Source organism: Antechinus flavipes, chromosome 3, assembly GCF_016432865.1.
Source record: "Antechinus flavipes isolate AdamAnt ecotype Samford, QLD, Australia chromosome 3, AdamAnt_v2, whole genome shotgun sequence".
Taxonomy (NCBI): Eukaryota; Metazoa; Chordata; class Mammalia; order Dasyuromorphia; family Dasyuridae; genus Antechinus; species Antechinus flavipes.
Window position 1 is genome coordinate 214,271,902 of NC_067400.1, and position 13,663 is coordinate 214,285,564.

General features: G+C 32.3%; 1 protein-coding gene across 1 annotated transcript in view; it reads left to right on the forward strand.

The window, feature by feature from the left end:
• ANOS1 (anosmin 1) overlaps window positions 1-13,663 on the forward strand; it is a 238,575-nt gene that overhangs the window by 163,487 nt on the left and 61,425 nt on the right. The window contains exon 4 of the mRNA XM_051984561.1: window positions 6,739-6,961. Within this exon, the coding sequence (XP_051840521.1) occupies window positions 6,739-6,961 (223 nt within the window). The remainder of the gene's footprint in view (window positions 1-6,738; window positions 6,962-13,663) is intronic.

Below are 13,663 nucleotides of genomic sequence, written 5' to 3' on the forward strand. Positions count from 1 at the left end.
TGTGAACGGGGTAAACTCCCCCATAAAGAGGAAGCAGTTAGCAGAATGGATTAAAAGCCAGAATCCTACAATATGTTGTTTACAGGAAACACACCTGAAGCGGGGAGATACATGCAGGTTAAAGGTAAAAGGTTGGAGCAAAATCTACTATGCTTCAGGTGAAGTCAAAAAAGCAGGGGTAGCCATCCTGATCTCAGATCAAGCTAAAGCAAAAATTGACCTAATTAAAAGAGATAAGGAAGGACACTATATCTTGCTAAAGGGTAGCATGGATAATGAAGCACTATCTATATTAAACATATATGCACCAAGTGGGGTAGCATCTAAATTCTTAAAAGAGAAACTAAGAGAGCTGCAAGAAGAAATAGACAGTAAAACTATAATAGCGGGAGATCTTAACCTTGCACTCTCAGAATTAGATAAATCAAACCAGAAAATAAATAAGAAAGAAGTCAAAGAGATAAACAGAGTACTAGAAAAGCTAGATATGATAGATCTCTGGAGAAAATGTAATGGAGACAGAAAGGAATACACTTTCTTTTCAGCAGTTCATGGAACCTATACAAAAATTGACCATATATTAGGACATAAAAACCTCAAACTCAAATGTAGTAAGGCAGAAATAGTAAATGCATCCTTTTCAGACCACGATGCAATGAAAATTACATTCAACAAAAAAGCAGGGGGAAGTAGACCAAAAAATAATTGGAAACTAAATAATCTCATACTAAAGAATGATTGGGTGAAACAGCAAATCATAGACATAATTAATAACTTCACCCAAGAAAACGATAATAATGAGACATCATACCAAAATGTATGGGATGCAGCCAAAGCGGTAATAAGGGGAAATTTCATATCTCTAGAGGCCTATTTGTATAAAATAGAGAAAGAGAAGGTCAATGAATTGGGTTTGCAATTAAAAATGCTAGAAAAGGAACAAATTAAAAACCCCCAGTCAAACACTAAACTTGAAATTCTAAAAGTAAAAGGTGAGATCAATAAAATTGAAAGTAAAAAAACTATTGAATTGATTAATAAAACTAAGAGTTGGTTCTATGAAAAAACCAACAAAATAGACAAACCCTTAGTAAATCTGATTAAAAAAAGGAAAGAGGAAAATAAAATTGTTAGTCTTAAAAATGAAAAGGGAGAACTCACCACTAACGAAGAGGAAATTAGAGCAATAATTAGGAGTTACTTTGCCCAACTTTATGCCAATAAATTCGACAACTTAAATGAAATAGAAAAATACCTCCAAAAATACAGCTTGCCCAAACTAACAGAGGAAGAAGTAAATATCCTAAACAGTCCCATCTCAGAAAAAGAAATAGAACAAACTATCAATCAACTCCCTAAGAAAAAATCCCCAGGACCAGATGGATTTACATGTGAATTCTACCAAACATTTAAAGAACAATTAACTCCAATGCTAAATAAACTATTTGAAAAAATAGGGATTGAAGGAGTCCTACCAAACTCCTTTTATGACACAGACATGGTACTGATACCTAAACCAGGTAGGCTGAAAACAGAGAAAGAAAATTATAGACCAATCTCCCTAATGAATATTGATGCTAAAATCTTAAATAAAATATTAGCAAAAAGATTACAGAAAATCATCCCCAGGATAATACACTATGACCAAGTAGGATTTATACCAGGAATGCAGGGCTGGTTCAATATTAGGAAAACTATTAGCATAATTGACTATATCAATAACCAAACAAACAAAAACCACATGATCATCTCAATAGATGCAGAAAAAGCATTTGATAAAATCCAACATCCATTCCTAATAAAAACACTTGAGAGCATAGGAATAAATGGACTTTTCCTTAAAATAGTCAGGAGCATCTATTTAAAACCATCAGTAAACATCATATGCAATGGGGAAAAACTGGAACCTTTCCCAGTAAGATCTGGAGTGAAGCAAGGTTGCCCACTATCACCATTATTATTTAATATCGTATTAGAAACACTAGCCTCGGCAATAAGAGTCGAGAAAGATATAAAAGGAATTAGAGTAGGCAATGAGGAAACCAAACTATCACTCTTTGCAGATGATATGATGGTATACCTAGAGAACCCCAGAGATTCTACCAAAAAGCTATTGGAAATAATTCATAATTTTAGCAAAGTAGCTGGCTACAAAATAAATCCCCATAAATCCTCAGCATTTTTATACATCACCAACAAAACCCAACAGCAAGAGATACAAAGAGAAATTCCATTCAGAATAACTGTTGATACCATAAAATATTTGGGAATCTATCTACCAAAGGAAAGTCAGGAACTATATGAGCAAAATTATAAAAAAGTCTCCACACAAATAAAGTCAGACTTAAATAATTGGAAAAATATTAAGTGCTCTTGGATTGGCCGAGCGAACATAATAAAGATGACAATACTCCCTAAACTAATCTATTTATTTAGTGCTATACCAATCAGACTTCCAAGAAAATATTTTATTGATCTAGAAAAAATAACAACAAAATTCATATGGAACAATAAAAAGTCGAGAATCTCAAGGGAACTAATGAAAAAAAAATCAAATGAAGGTGGCCTAGCTGTACCTGATCTAAAATTATATTATAAAGCAGCAGTCACCAAAACCATTTGGTATTGGCTAAGAAATAGATTAGTGGATCAGTGGAAAAGGCTAGGCTCACAAGACAGAATAGTCAATTATAGCAATCTAGTGTTTGACAAACCCAAAGCCCCTAACTTCTGGGAAAAGAATTCAATATTTGATAAAAACTGCTGGGATAATTGGAAATTAGTATGGCAGAAATTAGGCATGGACCCACACTTAACACCATATACCAAGATAAGATCAAAATGGGTCTATGACCTAGGCATAAAGAACGAGACTATAAATAAATTAGAGGAACATAGAATAGTTTATCTCTCAGACTTGTGGAGGAGAAAGAAATTTGTGACCAAAGATGAACTAGAGACCATTACTGATCACAGAATAGAAAATTTCGATTACATCAAATTAAAAAGCCTTTGTACAAATAAAACTAATGCAAACAAGATTAGAAGGGAAGCAACAAACTGGGAAAACATTTTCACAGTTAAAGGTTCTGATAAAGGCCTCATTTCCAAAATATATAGAGAACTGACTCAAATTTATAAGAAATCAAGCCATTCTCCAATTGATAAATGGTCAAAGGATATGAACAGACAATTTTCAGAGGATGAGATTGAAACTATTACCACTCATATGAAAGAGTGTTCCAAATCATTATTGATCAGAGAAATGCAAATTAAGACAACTCTGAGATACCACTACACACCTGTCAGATTGGCTAAGATGACAGGAAAAAATAATGATGAATGTTGGAGGGGATGCGGGAAAACTGGGACACTAATGCATTGTTGGTGGAGTTGTGAACGAATCCAACCATTCTGGAGAGCAATCTGGAATTATGCCCAAAAAATTATCAAAATGTGCATATCCTTTGATCCAGCAGTGTTTCTATTGGGCTTATATCCCAAAGAAATACTAAAGAAGGGAAAGGGACCTGTATGTGCCAAAATGTTTGTAGCAGCCCTGTTTGTAGTGGCTAGAAACTGGAAAATGAATGGATGCCCATCAATTGGAGAATGGCTGGGTAAATTGTGGTATATGAATGTTATGGAATATTATTGTTCTGTAAGAAATGACCAGCAGGATGAATACAGAGAGGCTTGGAGAGACCTTCATGAACTGATGCTAAGTGAAATGAGCAGAACCAGGAGATCATTATACACTTCGACAACGATATTGTATGAGGACATATTTTGATGGCAGTGGATTTCTTTGACAAAGAGACCTGAGTTTCAATTGATAAATGACGGACAAAAGCAGCTACACCCAAAGAAAGAACACTGGGAAACGAATGTGAACTATCTGCATTTTTGTTTTTCTTCCCGGATTATTTATACCTTCTGAATCCAATTCTCCCTACGCAACAAGAGAACTGTTCGGTTCTGCAAACATATATTGTATCTAGGATATACTGCAACATATCCAACATATAAAGGACTGCTTGCCATCTAGGGGAGGGGGTGGAGGGAGAGAGGGGAAAAAAAAATCGGAACAGAAATGAGTGTCAATATAATGTAATTATTAAATAAAAAAATTTAAAAAAAAAAAAAAAGTTTTATTCCCATTCCCATTAAAGTACTTAATGTATGCAAAACACTGTGCTAGTCTTAGAGGAGATACAAAATGTATATTAAAGCACTATTCCTCTGCTTTAGTTTCACATGTTTCCTCTGAAATTTGCTGCTTGCAAAGTGAAACATGGAGAAAGACATAACTGAAAACCAGAATCACTCTCATTCATTCCCATCTTTTCTCTCTAAACTTAATTGCTTCTGATTTATCTGAAATATTTGTGTCTTGCAGCCAAGTTGCAACAGAAATGAAAGTGTCTGTGTGTGTTTGTGTGTGTGTGTGTGTGTTTGACACTAAAAGTGTGTATGAATTTCTTATGGTTATTTCTACACTGCATTACAATTGCCTTTTATTAGCATAGAATGTGCTCTGTTGTTTGATTTCTCGATTATACATGTTTAGCTATCTCTGTGTAAAAGCTTGTGCTATATGAAAAAGTGTGAGTTTAATTGGTTTCATTACAACATAGGACCAATTAAATTGCTTTGGTCTCTAAGTCAGCAATCAGTAAATAAATCCCAGTTTTTATATGTGGAAATTTTAGACCACAGGGTCAGAGTGAGTAAATCCATTATTCAACAATTTTCTTTTAATATGTGTAATATGTCCATTTTGTCAAAAGAGGCAGCTTTGGAAATATTTTTTTTATCATTGTTCAAGTTCTGCTAACATTCTTCTTTAATGAGAAATTTTGGGTTGCATCTAAATTCAGAACTTCAAAAGCCATTAATAAAGAGCTGCACATTTAGCAGCTCTACAGAAAAAAAGCTGTAAAATAGAGAGAGGAAAGCCTTGAGGACAGATTATGCCTGAAGGAGCTATAAAGTTTCCTAATTAACTAGCTGTAAATTTGTGATTTCAAAATTGAGACTATGCCCTCCTCCCCCTCCCCATGTTTCCCTGCCACTAGCTAAGCTGTTAATTTGAAAAGAAACAATTTTAGTTGGATCAATGAATATTATTTTCAAATAGCAATTAGGTAATACTCAAGTATTATTTATCTCTTATTATGTATAGTTAGAGATCTGATACATTTGTATTTATAATTCATATGTTGAAGGTGGCCTTATTTTAGTTAATATTGTCGTTATTTATATTTCTTTTTATTGATTTAAATCCATTATTTTGACTCATGCCTTCTATTTAAAGCATGCAAACCACAACTAAGTCGTAGTAAACCACTGTTTTTTAAATGTAGACTTATCGATCACTCTACTTTAGCATAATTGTAGATAAAGTATTAGATTTTTATATAATAACTTACGCTTCAAGGAGTATAATAATCTTAGCATTTTGAATATAATCCTTGATTAAATGAGAAAAGGTATAGCAAAGCTATTTACAAGCAATTACCTCTAGAAACTATAGATACCTAGATTTCCAAAAGTTTAATACTCAGTTCTTTATAGATTTGAAAGTATTTAGATTTTAAAGCTGAAGAATTGAATTGACCATCTCCATTAAGGTATAGGTAATTGATTATACCTGAACTCCATTTAAAAAATTGTACTTGTATTATATGGCTAACTAATGTTTTCACTATTGAGGCAGTTTAATGGCAGACAAAATTTATGGGAGTGTGGCTATGGGAGTGTTGACTATATTATAAATAACATTTTAAATACCTATTTTTAGAATTTGTATTAAATATCTATTTGTATTTAAAACACACATTGTATTTTGAGAATAAATTAATTAATAAAACATGTTACCTTGCTTCCAGATAATGAGTAGAATTGGAATCTATTAAGTTAACTTTTTAAAGACAAGTTAGTATTATTAGTACAGATATAGCTAGGTGTCACAGTGGATAGAAGTTATGATCTGGAGTCAGGAAGACATGTTCAAGTTAGATTTCAATCACTGCTATATGATCTTAGGCAAGTCACAATCTTGGTCTGTTTTAGTTTCCTTATTTGTAAAAATGAATATAATAATAGTATCTACCTCCCAATGTTGTGGTGAGGATAAAATGAGAAATTAGTAAAGCTTGTTTCAAATCTTAAAGCATTTTATAAATTCTAGGGAGTCTAGGGACTCATAATAAGTATTATTTTTCTTTTGTATGATTCAAAGAATCCATTAAATAAAATTGTTTAGCCATTGTGAATAATTTTCTGAGCTAACAACTTATATAATATTTTGGATGGCTTGCAATCAACAACAACAATAAAAAAAATGAACAACAAAATACAGTATTTCCCAGAGCAGTGGATTAGATAGCCCTTTCCAAATTTATGAATGATTTAATTCAAACAGTTAGCAATTATGAAGCCCAAATAGCACTGTAAGGGAACAAAGTAGCTTAGGTACAAGCTCTGTCTTGAGCCTCAATCCATCCTCCTTCAGTGAATTAGTACAAAGTATTTTTCATGTTGTCATCTTTAAGTGGGCATGTGGTATAGTGAATTGAGAGCTGGATGAGTATTCTTTAAAACAAGCAAACAACAAAAAAAAGGAAACATTTGAATTCTCAAGAAAAAGCTTTAGGAAATAATCCTTCCCCAGGGCTTGGAAAGCTTTTTTTCTTTAACTGAAGATCACATTTTTCTCCCCTTCTCTTTTTTTAGCCTCTTTTCCCCAAGAAGAACTATGAATGCCTAACTAGCTGTGAGTTCCTCAAATACATTCTGTCAGTGAAGCAAGGTGACTGTCCAGCACCAGAGAAGGCCAGTGGTTTTGCAGCTGCCTGTGTGGAAAGTTGTGAAATCGACAATGAATGCTCCGGAGTCAAGAAATGTTGTTCGAATGGATGTGGACATACCTGTCAAATCCCCAAAAACCTATACAAAGGTAGAGATCATAATTGGGAACTTGAAAGGAACTTGAACTTTGATTCATGAACAAAGCTGCTTAGAAATTGCTCGTTTATTGTAGTTTTTGAACACAGAGAAAATTGGAATCTTAGAGGAAAAGATTATGTTGAGGGGCAAAAGTTAAGCTACTGTGTGTTTCTTTTGTGTCTTGTACAAACCATCTTAAGATACAGACATCTTGAGATGCCAGTGAACCATAGACATAGACACATGGATTGAAGAACAAATTGAACCATCCACAGAAAGTCTTGTTTACTTTAACCTTAAGAAGAAGTGTTGAACTATTGTAACAGCTTAATGTTAAGTGAGCATATTTGAATAAAACTGCTTCTGCAATGAGACTTTTCAAGAATGTAACTATGTAAGTTTCATGAAATACCAAGTATTAGTTAAGCTAATGGGAAACCAAACAATCTATGAAGCTTATTTGTCTAAAAAAATTGAAGCAAAGTCTTAAAAAAAAAAAAAACTTGTATACCCCGATTGTACTTTATAACTGTTGGTATCAAGGAAATAATCTTATTAGATAAATTTGAAATATTTTAACTATGTAGTCTAAAACAGTGGTGAATTTTTTTTCCTTTATAAAATAATTAAATTAAGTTTTAATCAGTTTTAACTTACATGATTCCAAGATATATTTGTTTTGTAAAATTTGTAGAAATTTATGATCTATTAAGACTATTATTTTACTGTCATATGTGCTCCTTTAGTAATTATTCTCTAAGAAGTAGAATATATTTGATTTGATGTTACCAATCGTTTTTTTAAAGAAATGGCCAAATTCATTCTTTGCAGTTTGCATTCCTCTTGGTCATGATGGATTAGAGGAAATATTAGATTTCATGATCATATTTCAATATGGGTTCAGTACAGGTTAAATCATATTGGTGTAAGGATTATTTAACACTAACTGTTGCTAATCTATTTCTACAAAGCTTACTAAAATCTCTTGAGCTAAGTTTATAATGATTCAAGCCCTTGAATACTAATACTATGACAGATGCCATTTGATCTGCCTTTTGGATAATAAGACGACTAAAAAGGAGTGGGGAATCCATCACTTAGGTGTTTCAATAAAAGAGATGTGCAATGTATTTATTACTTTATATTGAGCTGGTTCAGAGAAAAGTACAATATATTTATTACTTTAAATTAGGTTATACATACATATTCCATACATTTTATTCTTTTTTTATAGCTTTTTATTTACAAGTTATATGCATGGGTAATTTTACAGCATTGACAATCGCCAAACCTTTTGTTCCAATTTTTCCCCTCCTTTTCCCCATCCCCTCCCCCAGATGGCAGGTTGACCAATACATGTTAAATATGTTAAAGTATAAATTAAATACAATAGAAGTATAGATGTCCAAATAGTTATTTAGTTGTACAAAAAGTATCGGACTTTGAAATAGTGTACTATTAGCCTGTAAAGGAAATCAAAAATGCAGGTGGACAAAAATATAGGGATTGGGAATTCTATGTAATGGTTTATAGTCATCTCCCAGAGTTCTTTCACTGGGTGTAGCTGGTTCAATTCATTATTGCTCTATTGGAACTGATTTGGTTTATCTCATTGCTGGAGATGGCCACGTCCATCAGAATTGATCATCATATAGTATTGTTGTTGAAGTATATAATGATCTCCTGGCCCTGCTCATTTCATTCAGCATCAGTTCATGTAAGTCTCTCCAGACCTTTCTGAAATCATCCAGCATTGATAAGTCAAGTATTATCATTTTGCTTTCATGAGATCAGGATGGTGAAAAAACATTGGATCAAAAATCACAGAACCTGATTCTGCTTCTGGCTCTGTGGCTAGTTACTACCTGTTTGTTAACTGGATTCCTCCCTCCCTCTCTCCTTCTCTTCCTTTCTCCTTCTCTCCTTCTTTTCTTCCCTCTCTCTCTTCCTACCTAACTCCTTCCCTTTCTCCCTTCTTCTCTCCTTCCTTTTCTCTGTCCTTCCCTCCCTCCCCTGCTTCCTTCCTTCCTTCCTTTTTCCTCTTTCATATCTAGTAAATATCTGAGCTCAGGTTTGAACTCAGGTTTTCCTGACTCTATGACTAATGTTCTTTCCATTGTGCTGCCACATCCCTTTTGGATATATTCTAAACATATTAAAATGTAAAATAAGGGACTATTACATTTTAGTTTTTGTGTCATTCTCAGTTTAGCAAAGTGCCAGCACAGAATATTAAAGCTATGAGAGAGTACTGAATTAGAGAACCTAAGTGTAAGTCTTAACACTCTATTTAGTTGTGTTTTTTTTTTTAACTTGGTGAAAGAAGCCATTCTTTGCCCCAATTTCTATCTAGCCTTAATCCATAAATGGATGTGACTTCAAGTCACCTTGGTTTAAAATGGCCAAAGTCTCCCATTGCATCCAAGATCATTTCCAGTCCTGATCTATATCTGGCCACTTGGTACAGATGGGGAAAGTGAGTCTGGTGACATTACACAACCCTTTCTCACTGAAATCCAATTTAGTTGTCATGGCATCATCTCCCTGATGTCAAGGGCCTCTTACAGAACAAAGAACAAAAAACAACAACAGCTTGGCACATAGCAGGCACCAAACTGATTAATGGAGGATGCTAAAATTAACTTGAAATATCTTGTGCAAATTTAATAAAAAATTTCTAATTTGCCATAGTTGAAGTCATATTTGAGAAACATGGTTTCCTTTTATATAAATCATGTCTGTAGAAGAAATTGATAATTGATTCTTTAAGTTTCCAGATGTGTTATATCCTAAAAGAGTATTTGGATGGGAGACAGTAGATCTAGATTCTAATGATAACTCTACTTCTGACTATCTGACTTTGGGAAAGTAATTTTACTTTTGCTATACTTTAGAATAAGGAAATTAAACTAAATGTCCTCTAAAATTCCTTCTGGATAAAAGAATTTAGTTTTATAAGTTGAAATGTTGTATCTTGGTACTTATGGGCTATAAGAATTTGTGTTCCTTTTACATTCATTTGGCCATTATGAAACAAGGGAAATTATTCTAGAATTCATGACATTTGGAAGGGAAACTGATTCAATACTATATCTAAATAATAACTATAGATCATTAGAATACATTAAAAGTCTGGGTTTTTTTGATATAAAAGTAGATATGATAGTATGCATTCTCTAGCATATGATTTTAGACACAACTCATGGAAAGAAAAACATCCCTCTACTGAACTAGCAATGTTTATTTTTGATAATGAATTTGAATATAAGCCATGTAATATTTTATTAAATGGGAAAAATTCCTTTGTTGTTTTCTTCAAAATTTTGATTGATAAAGTTATACCCCTGAAATATTATTAGTGATAGTAATTTGTTATGTAATATCAAAGACCTAAAATGGACTTTTAGCTAAATTGTAATAGTAGAAATTTAGTGAATTACATTGTTCAAAATTATTATTCTGGAAATTGTAAGAAAGGAGTTACTTATATGTCATTGACTAAAAAAATAGTAGTCTTTTAGGGAATACTCATCTTCTTATGTCCTATGTCCAGCTTCAAATAGAATATAAAAATCAAGAAGACAGCTTGTCAGAAGGGACAAGGAAGTCCTTCACAAAACAAGTTAGATCAGTCAAATAAATACTGCTGGTCAATGGAATAACATTGTACCTACAGATTGTAGTCTATCTCTAGTGCCTAAAATAGTGCCTATTGGTCAATAGATGCTTAATAATTATATGCTGAATTGAAATATTCATTTCACAACATTACATGTTAATGCTAAATTTAATTTTAATTTTTTCAAGAGTAAATATAAAAATTGTCATAAAAGAATAAAGGATTCTATAATATATAACAAACATAAAATCCAAGTAATGAAAAGAACTTTAAAGATCATTCACTCTATTGGTTCCCAAACACCTGTCTTCATACCACTGCTGATCTTTAGTGGTATTTCATTCTGAAAAATATTAGGAAGGTCCCTGCCTTCCTAAAACCTATAAATTGTTATCTTTTTTCCTTCTCTTTCTCCCTAAATTCTACTTTTTATGTCACTAAAAATTTCAAAATTGACTTTGTGGAAGGCACAAATCTATCCAGCTGAGAGAACCGAGATATTTTCTCCAGTATTCAGTATAGAGGATAATAATCATTAATAATAATAATAAACAACTGACTTATATGCAAATGTGTGCATATACAAATAATTTTTATGCATTATTTAATTTGGATTTCACCACAACCCTAGAGTCAAAAAGTTTTAGGTATTGCTGTATTTTAATATCAGAGGTGGGATTTGTACCAAGATTTTCCTTATTCTGAGTTCAGCAACTCCATTTCCTATGCTATACAACTGACTTATTTTATATGTGAGGAGATTGAAGATCAGATAAATTGAATGACTGATTAGTTGCAAGTATGGTTTTAGAACTCAGATTTAGTAAGTTCCTGGTATGAAGTCATACCATGTATTTAATACTCTACTTGATCATGTTGATGGTATTCATTTCAAGAAGACCATAAATAGGACCATTATAGGACATTATAGTCATAAGGCACTTACAATGAGGGAACTTCCTCCACCATGGAAGATTCATAGCCATTCTGTAATTTGTCATCTTAAAGACTTGACTGGGATTAATCATTAAGTATTTAACTCAGGATCACTAAGCAGAGATAAAACTTAAATGAAGTCCACCTGACTCAAAGTTCTTTTCATTATCCACCACACTAAGTATAATATAAGTAATTATAGGTTAAATGCTAATGAATTTTGATATATCACCACTAAATGGTAGAAAACTTAATTCACAAATCAAGTATTTATTTTTATCTTTAACGAATATATTGGAATTTTCCTGACAGACTATTTCTCATCTAATAGACTACTAAAATATCTTTTAGGATAATAGTAGGGTTTATTCTTATTTGAATAGTGATTTCACTCCTGACTCTTTATAACTATATTTATTTTTGTCCTTAAAACAGTCATATGACTTTAATATTTAATAAAATATTATTAATCTTTAATAAAAATATCTTCATTTTAAAGATGAAGAAACTGCAGAGATCAAAGTTTGTTAGGACCTACCTACCAGACTGGAAAAACTTCAAATGCAAATTAAATGATAGATTATACATTCCTGTAATCTAAGAGCTAACATCGCTCAATTTACAGAGGCTAAACACTAGAAAGTTGGCCATTTGCCACAACTCATGATGATCATCTGCTAAGGCATGAAAGAGTAGCACTTTGCATCAATGGTGGTATTAACCTCATCAATCAATCAATCAATTTTTTTTAAATTCCTAAGGCAATTGGTGTTAAGTGATTTGCCCAATGGTCAAAGTCAGATTTGAACTCAAGTTAACTCAGGTCTTTCTGACTTCAGAGCAAATTGCTTTATTTACTATGCCAGCTAGATGCCACTATATCATGAAGACTTGAAATATTGTAGTATAAACTCCAAAGACTCATAGATGTTACACTGATTACACACAGAATAAGTGGCTGATTTAAATGTAATAAATTATAATTTGGGGAGAATATTTGCTATATTTATAAAGTAGAATAAAGAGATAATGATGTGTTTTGGAGGAAGAAAAATACTCCAGTGTATTTGAAGTCAAAGGACTTCCAATCATAACTGCTTAAAACACAGAGAGATAATATAATAGAAATAGTGCAGGGTTTGGAGTCAGGAAGACTTGAGTTCAAATCTAGCCTCAGACATTTATTTTGGAACCTTGGGCAAATTCCTTATGGATGTTTTGAGAATCAAATAAAATTATATACACACATATGTTTGTATGTACATGTATATTTACACATATTGCTTATTACATATGCACTATAAACACTATATATGTATGTACATCTATGTATCTAGCTACATATGTCTGGTACATAGTAGATAATTAATAAATGTTTGTTTTCTCCATTATTTCCTATCTGAACTTGGGCCATCAACTATTCAACTAAACAACATTTACTAAGCACATACTAATGCCAGACATTATGCTGTGTTCTAGAGATGCCAAGACAAAAATGAGTTAATCTCTACTCTCACAGAGTATATATTCTGAGAGGAAAATTATTGAATTACTTTGTGCCTCAGTTTCCTCATTTCTAAACTGAAAGGATTGTATTAAAGAATCTTTAAAGCCTGAGATTTAAGTGATGGTTAATCATTGAATTAGGGAAATGTACTTTGATATTACTAAATAGTAGCTTTCAGTTTTGAGAATTTTTTTTAAAAAAAGAACAACTTGGGTAATCAAACCACATCCATATTTGGTTTGGGCTAATTGTTCCATTACTTTATAGATGTAGACTATGTTTAATATTAAAAAAAAAAAAAACAGTCGGTTAATGCTACCTTCTATTATACTAGACTTCTTGTCTCTCACTTATTTTTTTTAACTATTTTAGAACATTTTTCTTATCATGTTGTTACAACTAGACTTTAAAAATTCTTCAGCAGAAGATAGGTTTTAGAAAACTAATTTGTCCAAGAATAATGAAAAAGCCTCATAATTTACATAATGAAAAGCATATCAAGTAGTGATTGGATGTACACATCTGGTTATGAAATTGATGATACGCGTTCTACAAAGTAGACTCTAATGCACTTGTACCAGCTTTAGTTGTTTGTGCTGCTGGGATCCATCTGCACACAATTACGTACACCAGAGAGGTTGAGTTACTTC